We start from the raw sequence: 12,932 nt of genomic DNA, 5'->3' as shown, positions 1-12,932 counted from the left end.
ATAAATTCATGCTTTGTTGCCCCAAGAGCCAACTGTAGCTATAAACAAATAGGCAAGCCACTAGAAAATAACTAGTGAATTCTGACAAGATGTACTTATGTCACACATTGTATCTTACCAAAAAATGCAAAACTAAATCAACCACAAATGACAACTGGTACCACATTTTCATTCAGAGAGAACAAATGAAGAATGACCTGTTGCACAGAAATGTACCAAATACACTGGGAACTGTTGAGACACAGTGGCTAAGCACACCATTCCTCCCAAGCCAGTTCAAATCTGTGCTACCTAAAAAATATTGGTAAGCTTAGTATCTAATTAAATACCATAAACATCAATGGTCTATCCTGTTTTCAAGGAGAATGAAGGAATGGAGCCAATCCTCTTTAGTTGAAAAAAAAAAAAAAAGAACAGGATAAAAGTAAATTCTAAATCATAATGAAGCAGAAATCATCAGGCCATAAAGATGGGAATTAGCAATGGTTTGTAACAGGAACAGTGAGTGGTTAAGACCAAACTAGACCCAAAGGCTTTGTGTATGGGATTTTGACAAAGAGCAGTCAGAGAGAAGGAAACCAGTGTTTTACAGATATATAAGAGCTGTATGCAGCACAGAACTGCTAAAATTAGGTAGACAAAAGGACAGGTAATTTCAGAAGAAAGATGAACTCTAGCTTTTGACATACTGAAACTGACAGCAATCCTAAATCTCCTAAAGAGCAGTGTTTACTCTCAATGTAAAACCATCATAATAAAGAGCTGCAAGAATGAGGATGAAATCACAATAGGGATCTCTGAAATTCTAGGAAAAACAATACTCTAATACCTATTATAATTTCAGTGGACTACAGTAAGTTTTCTAAAACATGGTTGACATCTGAACATCTTTAATTTAAACTTAAAAAAAATTTTTTTTCATACATAGACACATTCTTCAATGTGAATGCACCAAAGACTGCCTACTTTTGGGATCAAAAAATACGTAGTCAAATTAATCTCAATAGCCCAATAACATTTAATTCAATATTATAAAGGCCAAACTATTTCATATACTGGGCTCCCTTTATGTGCCTGAACCACCATAGATATATAGAAAATATAGAAAGAGTATCTATATAGAATGTAGATACTATATTCACGGGGTAAAAAAGTCTTTCATAGGTTAGAGCCTCAATTATAAAAACAAGATAAATGTATAAATAATGATTAACTATAAAATGGAAGGCAGTGAGAATCTATTCTGGTATTAGTAAAAGGAGAAAATGAGTCCAAAGAACAGAACCAGACCGTCAAAGATCAAATCTTCAAAAAATCTGCCACATTATAAAAGCTCTGATTTTCTTTTTCGCCTACCAACCCACCTTCTAAGAGGCAAAATTTGGTGTCATTTTTTAAAATTTTTTGAGAGAGAGAGACAGAACAAGGGGGGTGGAGGGGGGTAGGTGCAGAGAGAAGGAGAGACAGAATCCCAAGCAGGCTCTGCACCATCAGCACAGAGCCTGATGCAGGGCTCAACCTCACAAACTCTTGAGATGACGACCTGAGCCAGATCAAGAGTCAGATGCTTAACCGACTGTACCAACCATATGCCCCTGGTGTCATTTTCTTTGCTGAAATTTTTTCCTGTCCTTTGAAGTCACCCATTCCTTAGTTTACAGCACTATACTAGGTGTATATACAGTAGGTATAATAGTGTAGTATGATCTAACCAGTACCCATCTCTCCTAGTCTCATCTCTTGCAATATTACTGAAAAAGCATTTTAAAGGAACCGATGTTCTCTCCACCCAATGTTCTGATAGAATGATCCTGAATGCAACAACTCTTCTACAAAACCGTAATGTGCTGAATTAGCCAAATTTCACTCAATTGACAACCTAAATTATACTACATTCTTCACTCCTAGCTAAGCAAACAGGACAATGACCATGACTTGGGCTAAATGCCTGAGGATAGTAGGCTTTTCAGATATTCTCTGGAATCCCCCTCAGCTTCTACCAGCAGTTACTGGTATCTGTTTAAGATATCCAATGAACAATCCAATATTTGTTTCCAAACCACGCTAAACTGGCTATTAATTACTTAAAATGTTATGCTACCTAAATATTAGGAAATACGAGTGTGAAAAGGTAGGTTACTATGAAAACTAAATTAAGTGCTTTGGAACAACTAGTTTTTAAAGGAGAGTCACACACAGAAAAATCACCTGGGTTCAACAACTGAAAGATTAGAAACAATTACACATTTCTAGGATTCTGTACTGACTGTTTATCAAACATTTATGTTCTCACTCTACTATGCAAACCCAAAATGTATTTTATAAAGGATTCATCTGTAGGAGTAGTTAGCAAAGTATTTGAAAAGGTTATGGGGAGCACGTGGGTGGCTCAGTTGGTTAAGTGTCCAACTCTAGGCTTCGGCTCAGGTCATGATCTCACAGTTCTCACAGTGTGCAGCCTACTTGGGATTTTCTCTCTCCCTCTCTCTACCCCTCCCCCCGCACTCACACTCTGTCTCTCCCAAAATAAATAAATAAAACTTAAAAAAACAGTCTTGGTCTCACATTAAAAACAGACAACAGAACACATATAAACATCTACATTTTCATTTAAAACAAAGGTTTAAAACAAGTATGATTGCAGACTACTTTTCAATTAACCAATTAATTAGGATGCCTCTACTGTACCACTACTGAGGTATTACCAGTAGGATTTCTTTAACAAAAAAGCTGAGTGTTCTTAAAAAATGAAAAGCAAAATTGTTCTTGGTAAGCTATTATAAATAACTCTAAAGTAGCTTATTTTCCACCTTTCTAATTCAAAATGCCTCTGCTGGGGCTGCAAACAATTTCTTCCTTTCTCTTCGGTAGATTCTAAGAGTTGGATCATTATTTTAGAAGTATGCCTGTCCTTCCTATACTTTTGGGATTTTAACTCAGGTGTTTTTCACTCTAATCCCAACTTTAAGTCCTTTAATCATTTCCTCAGTTTGCTTTTAACACACTAATAATAATCTTCACGGCTCATCTTATGACTAAAACTAAACATCTCCACGTCTATCTCTTACTAGAACAGGTAGAAAGCACCCCATTCTTTTTTAAGTTTATTTGAGAGAAGGGGAGAAGGAGAGAAAGAGCACTCACATGCAAGTAAGTCGGGAGGAGCAGGGAGAGAGAGCTCGAGAGAATCTTTAGCAGTGCAAAGCCTGATCCCACAAACCCTGAGATCATGACCTGAGCCTGAAATCAAGAGTCAGATGTTTAACGGACTGAGCCACCCAGGTGCCCTGAACATACTCTATTCTTACTGAAGTACTGCTATACTGGAAAAGGATAGGTAGCCTGGTGCTCTTAAGTTGTTGATTATTCTTCCCCTTCCCACCAGACAGTAAACACCTGCCTTTCTATTCTCCTTTTATTTTCTTTCATTTCCCTATCATACACCTCGGACTTCCCAACTGTATAAAACACCTTACCAGGTGCAATACTTACTGCTTATCACGATTAACTCTTCAAAAAATATTGTATTATCGAAAAGACTCTGTCCAATGTATTCCTCTCTAGAAGAGACTGTAGGTATCTACTATGCCACAGAAGGTCTTTGTATTTTGGAACATACCAAAAGCCTTTTGACAAAAACATGTAAATATGTTAAGTGGTAAAGATGAGTATAACTGTAGAATTCTTTTGAGAAGCACTTATTCCAATAAATGAGCTGCGTAGTGATTTTCACCCTACAATTGCATACAGCGGTTTTCAAAGCCCAAGGCACATATGAAGATATTCAGACCAGGAAAGCCCCCAAAGCTACCTGGTTTCTTAGCTGCTTAATAGCAGTTCTGTAGCCTGGAGATAAAAACCAATGCCTAGCAACCACACCTTAAAAGTGCCCTGGGCAAATAAAAATGTAGAAAAACTTAATAAAATTGAATTCAGTCAAATTAACTGAGTTAACTATTACTGTTACTCTCCTACTGTTGCCAACTGTTACAAATGCTAGATTCAAGATTTTACTGCTTCACCTCCTATAAGCTGTTGTCTTACTCCTGTGGCTTTCAAATTTTTTAATACAACTTCAGAAAATTTACTGGTCAGTATGGACCCTCTGCCCCACAAAAATACAGTTTTTAAGGCTTCTTGGATTTAAATCCCATTCCTAGACTCTTTAGTTAAGAGACTCCTGATTTCATTCTCCATCACAATCTTACAGGGTAGACATTCTAATTGAACTCCATTTTCTCAGAGGGACCGCATGATTTCCTTAGGCCTTGCAACTATTAGATGGTTAAAAGTTGGTCTGACTCAACTGGGAGCCTGAGTGGCTCAGTCGGTTAAGCGTCCAACTTCAGCTCAGGTCACGATCTTGTGGTTCGTGAGTTTGAGCCCTGTGTTGGGTTCTGTGCTGACAGCTCCGAGCCTGAAGCCTGCTTCAGGTTCCGTGTCTCCCTCTCTCTCTGACCCTCAGCTGCTCACACTCTGTCTCTCTGTTTCTCAAAAATAAATAAACAAAACAAAAAAAAATTTTTTTTTAGGTTGGTCTGACTCAAAACCTGGCATTCTTTTTACACCACTACATTCTTCTTTGAACTTGAACTGGGTTTTCTAGTATAGATTTCCTCATTTTGTCATTTCATGTTCAAGAAAAAACTGTCCAATTTTTAGCTTCTTCTTGTGGGTTTATGCAAAGGAGGTATTAGAGATCACTAGTGTTGGGTCCCTGCCTGACTACCAAGAGAGCTTTTGGTCTAAGATCTGGCAGGAAAAGGCAGACTGCATTAGTTCACATATTGGAAACTTCAAATTAACAACACAAGGAAGAACCCCAAGTTCTCTAGCATAAAGAGAACTCCATGTTGTCAAGAATATGCCTGTGACCATTTTCCACAGTAATGTTCTACAATTCTTGCACAAAGTGACAAGGCTACTCTTTGTTTAGTAAATGGTATAAATTAAACACTTGATAAATGCATATAACCAGAATGGAAGTCACCATTTTATAGCAACTAAAAAGCTCTTTAGAAAAACTTAGCTCCTTTTTACGAGAAAAGATCTTAGCCAGTATCATATAGGTGCTTGATAGAACAATGAAGTCTGGTTCATCACTGATGCAACCGCAACAAAAACATTAAATTCTGAAAAGGGATTACCTGCTTATTTTTCTCAAATGAAAAAAAAAAAAAAATCAAAGTTCAGAAAAAGCTAGAATAAAAATTATGATTACTTTTTACCATGTGAGACCTTAAAATATAATTAAAACCTTTCACTAATCATCAAGTACATCAAAAAATTTTTTCTCTACGAGAAATGGCAGTTCTTCCGTATTTTATTCTTCCATTTTATTTGAAGGGGAAAAAGGAATTTTATGTAAGCTATTTCCAGAGCCAACATGACCTGTTTGAAAAAAGATGATAGGCCTACTTGTAAAGAACCACAATATCTGTAAATACTGAATTTTCCCAAGATGAAACAGAAAAGGCCTTGGAAAATTAGCAGTGCTGCTGACCTAGTTCTACTACCCTCTTTTCCAAAAGAAGCCTTTTTGTTCATTTTCTTAGCAAATACTTGAGTACATACTATATGTTAGGAAGCATGAACCACGCAAAGACCACTAACAGAGCAGAGCTGAAAGATCTACTTTTAGATCACCAAAAGACCAAGGCTGGAAGCAAAACTTTGTTTAGCTTTTGTATAGTGAAGGAATTAAACTTTGCTTTATCTATATGCTCAAGGTGGAAATTTCACTCAGGCTTGGTGAGAGGCCAGTACTATTCTGAAGGATAACATGGGTAGTCACCAATATCAAACCCCATTAATAATCGACAAACAGAAGGTATTTACAGATTAATCTAGTTATTCTCATCCACTGATCCTTTGCAGTATTTTTTTTTCTTGGTAAGGAAACAAAAGGAAAACAAAATTAAAACTGCTAGTCTTTTCCTAGGAAAATCCTCACAATGACAGGAGCTTTTAGACCTTATATGGGGAAAACATGCAAATACCTACCTGAAATAGCAAAGAAGCTTGTTAGTAGAAAGTAAAATGTTACTACATCCCCTTTTACTCCTAAGCCAACAAACTCTTTGAAACCAAAATAAAAATTATCTAATCTATCAGGTATAATAATTGGGGGAAAACCACCAGAGCTACAAAATTCAGTATCATGTATGCAGGTACTAGTCAGTAAAGAGAGTAAGGGGGGGAAAACACCCAACACATTTTTTTATTACAGAAAAACATCATTTTTGAATTTTAAATATTCTTATTACCTTAGCAAACCACAAAATAAACATGTTATTTAGCCTTAATAAAAACATGGAATTCCTTTCCCATCTTAAAAATAAATGACACCTACCAACGTGAAGATTTTAAATAAAAAACAAAAAAGCACCGAAGAAAGATAATACATGAGAAGATTTTGTGAACCCATGTTAACTAAGATAAAAAATATTGTTCTTTAAAAGACAGCACTGGGGCGCCTGGGTGGCTCAGTCGGTTAAGCATCCGACTTTGGCTCAGGTCATGATCTTGCAGTTTGTGGGTTCGAGCCCCGCATGGGGCTCTGTGCTGACAGCTCAGAGCCTAGAGCCTATTTCGGATTCTGTGTCTCGTCTCTGGGCCCCTCCTCCATCCTCATGCTCTGTCTTTCTCTGTCTCTCAATAATAAATAAACGTTTAAAAAAAAATTAAAAAAAAAAAAAAAAAAAAAAGACAGCATGAAGAAAGTACCATTTCAGGAAAATATTCATAATTTAGGATGTAGAGCTATTCTACTAGTAATTAAAGACTTGTGTGTTAAGGAATATTGCTATGTTCTATTCTTTTAAGCTTCTTAGAGAAGCAGTGCTTCAAAATAATAGGTACTGAATTCTAAAACTACTTCTTGACTGAACCTGAAAAAAATCAGGTTTGAGTTATTCATGATTTTTTACTCTAGTTGTCAAAGTTGACCTCTAACACTTAAATGCAAGAAGAGGCAAAAAGCAACTCTGAAGCCATGATTTTTGGCATAGCTAATTCATTACATTATACTGGCTAAACCAAGGAAGGGTATTAAGTCTGTAATCAGTCTTCTATTACATCTCTCATACATAAAACAAGATATGCAAATTCCTGTATCCACAGATGTACATTTAAGAAAATGAGTTCTAGAACTACTACAAACACCCTGACCACAACAGAAATACTTTTATCTTTTCAATTAGTATAAAATATACTACCAGTCTTTTTTAGTCTACCTGAAGTGACTGATAATCAGTATTCCATTTAATTTACACAAGCTTAACTACAACTGTTTTAATAACCTTTTAGTAATGACACCCTGAAGACTTCCAAATTGAGAACGCTCAATTTTATAAAGGAAAAGAAAAACCAAAGGAAGAAAAAGTTGAGACCAACACCTGATATTCATTATAGGAATCCTATATCATAGTGAAGCTAGACTGAATGTTTGGTTCTCACCAGTACATCATTGCAGATATCTCTGAGCTCGGTCTCAATTTTCTCTCTGTATTCTCGAGCCATCTGCTGTTTTTTCTCAGCACCTTCCGTCTTTTGCTCAATACTTGAGACGACCCTCCAAGATGACCTACGGGCTCCTACAACATTTTTATAAGCAACTGAGAGAAGATTCCTCTCCTCATTGGATAATTCAGCTCCTTGCTCAGTTACAGACTTCATGCAGGCTGCCATGTCATCATATCGCTCAGCCTGCTCGGCCAGCTTGGCCTTCTGCACCAGCTCATTTTTATCCATGACTGGATGTTCTGCAGGGAAAAAAAGTAACATTCAGATATTTTTTCCATGAAAATAAAGACTCAGTATTATACCTTTTGTAAATGTTAGATTAACACCTCAAACCTAATTGCCTGTGGAAGAGTCTTCACATGAGGAATTTAATGCAGCCCTACAAAAGGATGACAAGAGGAAGAAAAAAAAAAAAAAAGGGAAGGGAGAAGGGAGAATGCCCTCAGCCTTCAGGGGGCAAATTTAAAGCCATTAACATAAATGTAGCAAAACTAAAATTGCATTACATCATCTTTGCTCAGAAGATTCTAATTTCACATAAAGTCAAAGCACATTTGATCAAAAGGCTACCTTAAAATCCATCCCTTACCTTACTTGGCCAAAATCTCAATTCCAATTTCCAATATCCTAAATAATCCAAAAGTCAGCAGTTTTTCTTTAGTGAAAGCAGTACCAATGAGGAACGTTACAACCTCTACCATTTTTCCAGAACCATGATTCAAGTCAGCTTAATGTAATTCGTGTCTGTTCATTTTAATAATACCTACTGTTATAGTCAGAAGCATTTAAGTTTACATTTTATTGGTATTACTCCCACCCCAAACCCAGTGATCTCTGCAACACTTGACAGCTGATCTTGGCATGATAATTTTCCGGAAGAACGGGCCAAACTGCTTGATTTAAGGCATTTTGAATACAAAACAAACAACCTCGCCTTTGCCATCTAACAGACCCTAACACCTCATCTACCTGTACCTTGTTATACACATACATGCTTTAAAAACACATCCATGAGTCCTGACTCTTACCTTCATGTGAGCACTAAGATGTATTTATTAAGTACTTCTAGTGTGATTGGTGTTTCTTATGTCACTGCTCTAGTTTAAATGCAGAGTTATTGCATTGTTTCCAGTAGTCAAAATTTAACTGGTTATATGATCACTCAAGCTGCCCTTACCATAACTTCCCACCTAATTCTCTCTCATCTTCAAGTTCCCTAGACCTTTTTTAACTTACCCGTTATACTTTTCCTTAAAGATATCCTTTTGAAAGGTGCTAAAACAGCACAGAAAGATGCTAAACCATACCCTGATCCCACAGCAAGTGGTAAATATAGAGCCTGAAGTGCACTATTAAAAGGTGAACAGAAGAGCCACTGTCACTAGAAGAATTGACACCCGGTATCAGATCCTTCACCTTCTCAGGAAAATCCCACAATACTTCTTTTTTAAAGCCAAATCGGAACAAGGTGAACAAGTAATCACCTAGCTTGGGTGCAAGGGATACCGTGTCAAAGCGAAACTATTTAAAATTTATGATTACATACCCTCCACACCCCTCAAAATTACTAATTTTCCCCCTAGGATCTCGAGAACGCTCTTAGGTTAATGCTGCTTCTAACGAAAAATTACAAAAACCAGTACAAAGGTTTCTCTCCCCAACCCCTCTGGTACAAGGGGAAGTGGATCGGGCTTCTCACACAGTAACTAGTACTCCAAGGCCTCGCCTCTTTACTGCGGAGAAGACTAGCCGCACCCATTTAACCCTTAACCAACGTTAAGACGTCGAGTGAGGTGAAACGAACACTGGCAGACCTTGACTTTAAAGTGCAAATCCTTCAGTCCGCGCTATCCGCAACCACCCCTCCTTGGCTCCGCCCAAGTCCCCGATTCTCCCTCTTTGTCATGGCGGATCTGTGTCAAGGAGCCCAACCTACCGCCGAGTGTTAATTCCCCCCACCAGAGCAAGAGGGAGGAGCAGCGCGCCCCCGCCCGAGCCGGGGAAGGGGGGGGGGAGCAGCCCGCCCGCCCCGGGGGCAGAGACGCCAGCGCCGCCCGCAGAAGCGGAACCACGACCGGCCGGGCGGCGGACACACCCCACTCTCCCACCCGCGTCTCCTCCGCCACCGGACACCGCTGGTGCTCATTTAGTCTATAAGGACCCGACAGCTGCAGCAGGTGGGGGAGGGGGCAAGAGCCACACCCAGGCGAGCGGGGCCACAGCCGGCTGTTACGCTCAGCCTTACCCGCCCCAAGAGGAGGTCACCATCTAAAAAGCGAGCACGGGGACCCTCGGTTCAAGCCCACCAGACAGACGAGCGAGACGCCGGCCCACCGTCTTCCCCATTCTCTTCTCTATCCCGCGCCCTGGGCGCACAGCCCCCATGCACCCGAAGGAAAAACAAAAAAACAAAACAAAACAAAAAAACCCCAGCCCCATCCCCCACCCTACCGCGGAACCCAGGAAATTCGGCCCCGGGTCCCAGGCCAGCCCCACCCCGGAGCCGGCTCCCGCCCGTGCCAGAAGGGAGGCCTCGCCCTCGCGTACCTGGCGGGCGCCTCCGGCCCAGCCTCGGCTCGCGGCCCGGTCCCCAGGCCCGGCCCTGCCGCCGCGCCGCCGCCCGAGTGGGGGAGGGCTGGGTGCCGTCGCCGCAGCGCGGGGCGCGGAGGCTGCGCCGAGGAGCGGGCGGGAGAGGCAGGGGGAGGGGAGGGCGGCGAGGGGAGGGGGCGGCCTCACCTGCGCCACTGCAATGCCCGCAGCCGCCGAGTCATTATCTCGGGCGGAAGCGGGAGGCTGGGCGGCGACGAGGAAGGGGCTTTGGGGGGGGGGGGGGGCCGGCAAGGGTGGGAACGGATCGCGCCCAGCGGAGCCTCGGTCACCCCCGGGAGCCGGAGGCCGGGCGGGTCCCTGGGGATCTCGCGTGTGGGCGCCCATTCCACCCGGGGGACGGGGACCGGGAACCGGAGCTTATCGGGGCCAAGGCGTCGATCCGGAAGCAAGCAGCCCGAGGCGGCCGCGAGCCGCCCGCCCAAACCCAGCGGAAAAGCCGCCGCCCGTCTCCGCCTGAGGAGACTCCGCCTCAGCCCAGCGCCGCTACCGCCGGGCGAGCGGGGCTGAGGGGCTGTGGAGCGGGGACGGCGCCCGCGCTTTCCGAAGGCTGGTCTGGGAAAGGAAGGAGTAGGACGAGGCGGCGGCGGCCGGGTCTCTTACCTGTGCCCGGAGTGGGTGGCGGCGGACGGACGGACGGGGGCTCAGCAGTCTCTGGGCGGCAGCGGCGAGGCTGAGACTCTGTCCCTGGATCTCGCTGCTCACAGGCTACAGCCGCTCCGCAGACACGGGGTTTCCTCCAATCACCAGCCCCGGCAGCAGGGGCACCACACGCACGATGACGTCAAACGCTGCTATGGCAACCGTTGATTGGTGCCCACAGCTCTGGGGGCCCAGTGCAACCGCCGCTCCCTAGCGCGCGCGTCCTGCCCGCCCGCGCTAGAGGGCGAGCGGCGGAGCGCACCACCTCTCCCGCTACCAGCACTCCTCCCCAGCCCGCTCAGCTCCCAACTTCTCTGCTCTTGGGAGAGTGAGCCTGGGCAGGAAGCTCCTTCCTTTTCCTTTTCCCCCTCCCCCCACCACTACCTTCCTACCTCGCCTTCCCCTCGGATCCCCCGCAACCTTCCCAGGCTCACTCTTCCTCAAAACCAGCAAGAAGGAAATTCCTCCCCACCCCCACCTTGGTTTTCCGTGCGGCCCTTCTGCGCCTGCGCCAGTCACTCCCTCTAGAAGGGGCTCCGGTTCAGCAACATCCGGGACCTTTCACATTCCGCCCCCCCCCCCCCCCCCCATCCCCTTCCAGGCGCCCTGGTCCGCCCCGCCCTCCGTGCCCCGCGGTGGTTAACTGCCTCCTGGGCCGGCCGGGGGCTGGGTTACGCGAGTGGCTCCGCCGCTCTGGCATTGTGATCAGGCCTTGGGGGTGGCGGGGGAGGGCGCGGTCAGACGGTCGGGGAAGGGCGGTGTGGCGCGCTGCCCCCTCAGCCCGCCGCACCCCGTCGCCAGGCGGGGCCAACCTGAGCGCGCAGCCCCTCCCTTCCTCCCTTCCGCCGCCGCGGCTCTACCTGCTGGCTCGCGGAAAGCGGCCTTAGACCTTTTAAGGCTCGGAATAGGGAGTGAGGCGTCCGGCCCCGGAGTGTGGGCTGAGTGACGGGAAGGTTTTCCAATCGGGGCCTCGGGATGTGCGCGCTGTGACAGCTGCGAGGGGACAATGGGGGCGCGAAGCGGGGGTGAGGTGGGTCGGGCGGGGCGGAGCTGGCGGGAGGTGAGGCCTGGAAGGAGAGGCCGCCGCTTTCAGAAAGCCTACAACTCCCGAGAGGAGACGGCAGCTCTCTTAGATGGAGGGTTCGGGTGATCCTGGAAACCGTAACACGAAGAGAGGCAAAGAGCGGAGGTTGGACCGTACTGACTCGTTTCTCGTAGATCAGATTTTTCCATCCAAATCATGCGTCCAATTGAAGACTTCATGTTGCAGTGATTTAAAACCTAAAGATCATTCATTACCTGTTTTCTCCTGAAGCAAGGTTTGCGGGACGTGGTAGTTCCCAGGGACCCCGCTGACCCAGCGGGCAGTGGAAGGGGGCCGCAGGCGGGGCCAGGAGCGAGGACCTGGAGCCAGGAAGAGGGTAAAGTGAGGAGCGGAAATTGCAGGTGCCGCACAAACGGGCGGACCTAAAACGGTAGAGCCTCCGCCCAGTCAACTTAAGGAAGTTCAAAGAGATACATCGACGGTGTAAAGTGCCTCTGCCTCTTCTCCCTTTAAATGTGTTAGAGCTAAGAAAAGATTAGCGCTTGGATGAGCTGCAAAACCAATTGCAAAAGTCCTCTAAGTTTATAGTTGCAGTGAGAACTCAGAATCTCCCTACTACCTTTTGCACACTCCATCTTGGCCTTACAGATTTTTCCAACCTATCCTTTTTTTTTTTTTTTTTTTTTCCCTCCTCATAAATGTACTCTTTAACCCCCATCCCCTATTTCCCCCATCTCCCTCCCTCCCTCCCCTCTGGTAACCATCAGTTTGTTCTCTATCGTAAAGAGTCTTTCTTGGGCTGTCTCTTTTTTTCTTCCCAACATGCCTTTATTGAGCACCTACTAGGAGGCCTGCCTTGAGGCACAGCTGACAAAGGAGCCTCTGAAGAGTTCAGCCTCAAGTTGTCCAGAGGATTGAATTTGTCAATCGCAGACACGTAAAATCTTTCCTCGCTCTTGCGGCGCCTTGTCTGTTCTGTGTGTTGGATACAGTGTTTCTAACACAGACTGGTCTGCAAATTACGTTTTGCCTGAAGTTCCCGCTGGCATTTAGACAGTAAAGCACAAACCAGGAAGAGAGTTTTCCAGTTTCAGGGTTTTTTATTCCCCCCCCC

At 44.4% G+C, this 12,932-nt stretch overlaps 1 protein-coding gene across 4 annotated transcripts in view; it reads right to left on the bottom strand.

Moving 5' to 3' along the window:
- The window catches only part of YWHAZ (tyrosine 3-monooxygenase/tryptophan 5-monooxygenase activation protein zeta), a 31,733-nt gene extending 19,565 nt beyond the window's left edge, over positions 1 to 12,168 (bottom strand). Inside the window, exons 1-3 of one of the 4 annotated variants that reach the window (XM_049633029.1) lie at positions 12,073 to 12,168; positions 10,735 to 10,922; positions 7,459 to 7,763 (exon numbers count right to left, since the gene is read on the bottom strand). In XM_049633029.1, the coding sequence (XP_049488986.1) occupies positions 7,459 to 7,752 (294 nt within the window). In that variant the 5' untranslated portion in view covers positions 7,753 to 7,763; positions 10,735 to 10,922; positions 12,073 to 12,168. Of the gene's footprint in view, positions 1 to 7,458; positions 7,764 to 10,734; positions 10,926 to 11,251; positions 11,360 to 11,633; positions 12,011 to 12,072 lie in introns of those variants that run through there. The other 3 variants (XM_049633028.1, XM_049633026.1, XM_049633027.1) reach the window with 3 other exon arrangements.
- Positions 12,169 to 12,932: the final 764 nt, after the last annotated feature.

The sequence above is a fragment of the Panthera uncia genome, chromosome F2 (assembly GCF_023721935.1).
Source record: "Panthera uncia isolate 11264 chromosome F2, Puncia_PCG_1.0, whole genome shotgun sequence".
NCBI lineage: Eukaryota > Metazoa > Chordata > Mammalia > Carnivora > Felidae > Panthera > Panthera uncia.
This window is presented reverse-complemented; position numbering and strand designations above follow the sequence as displayed.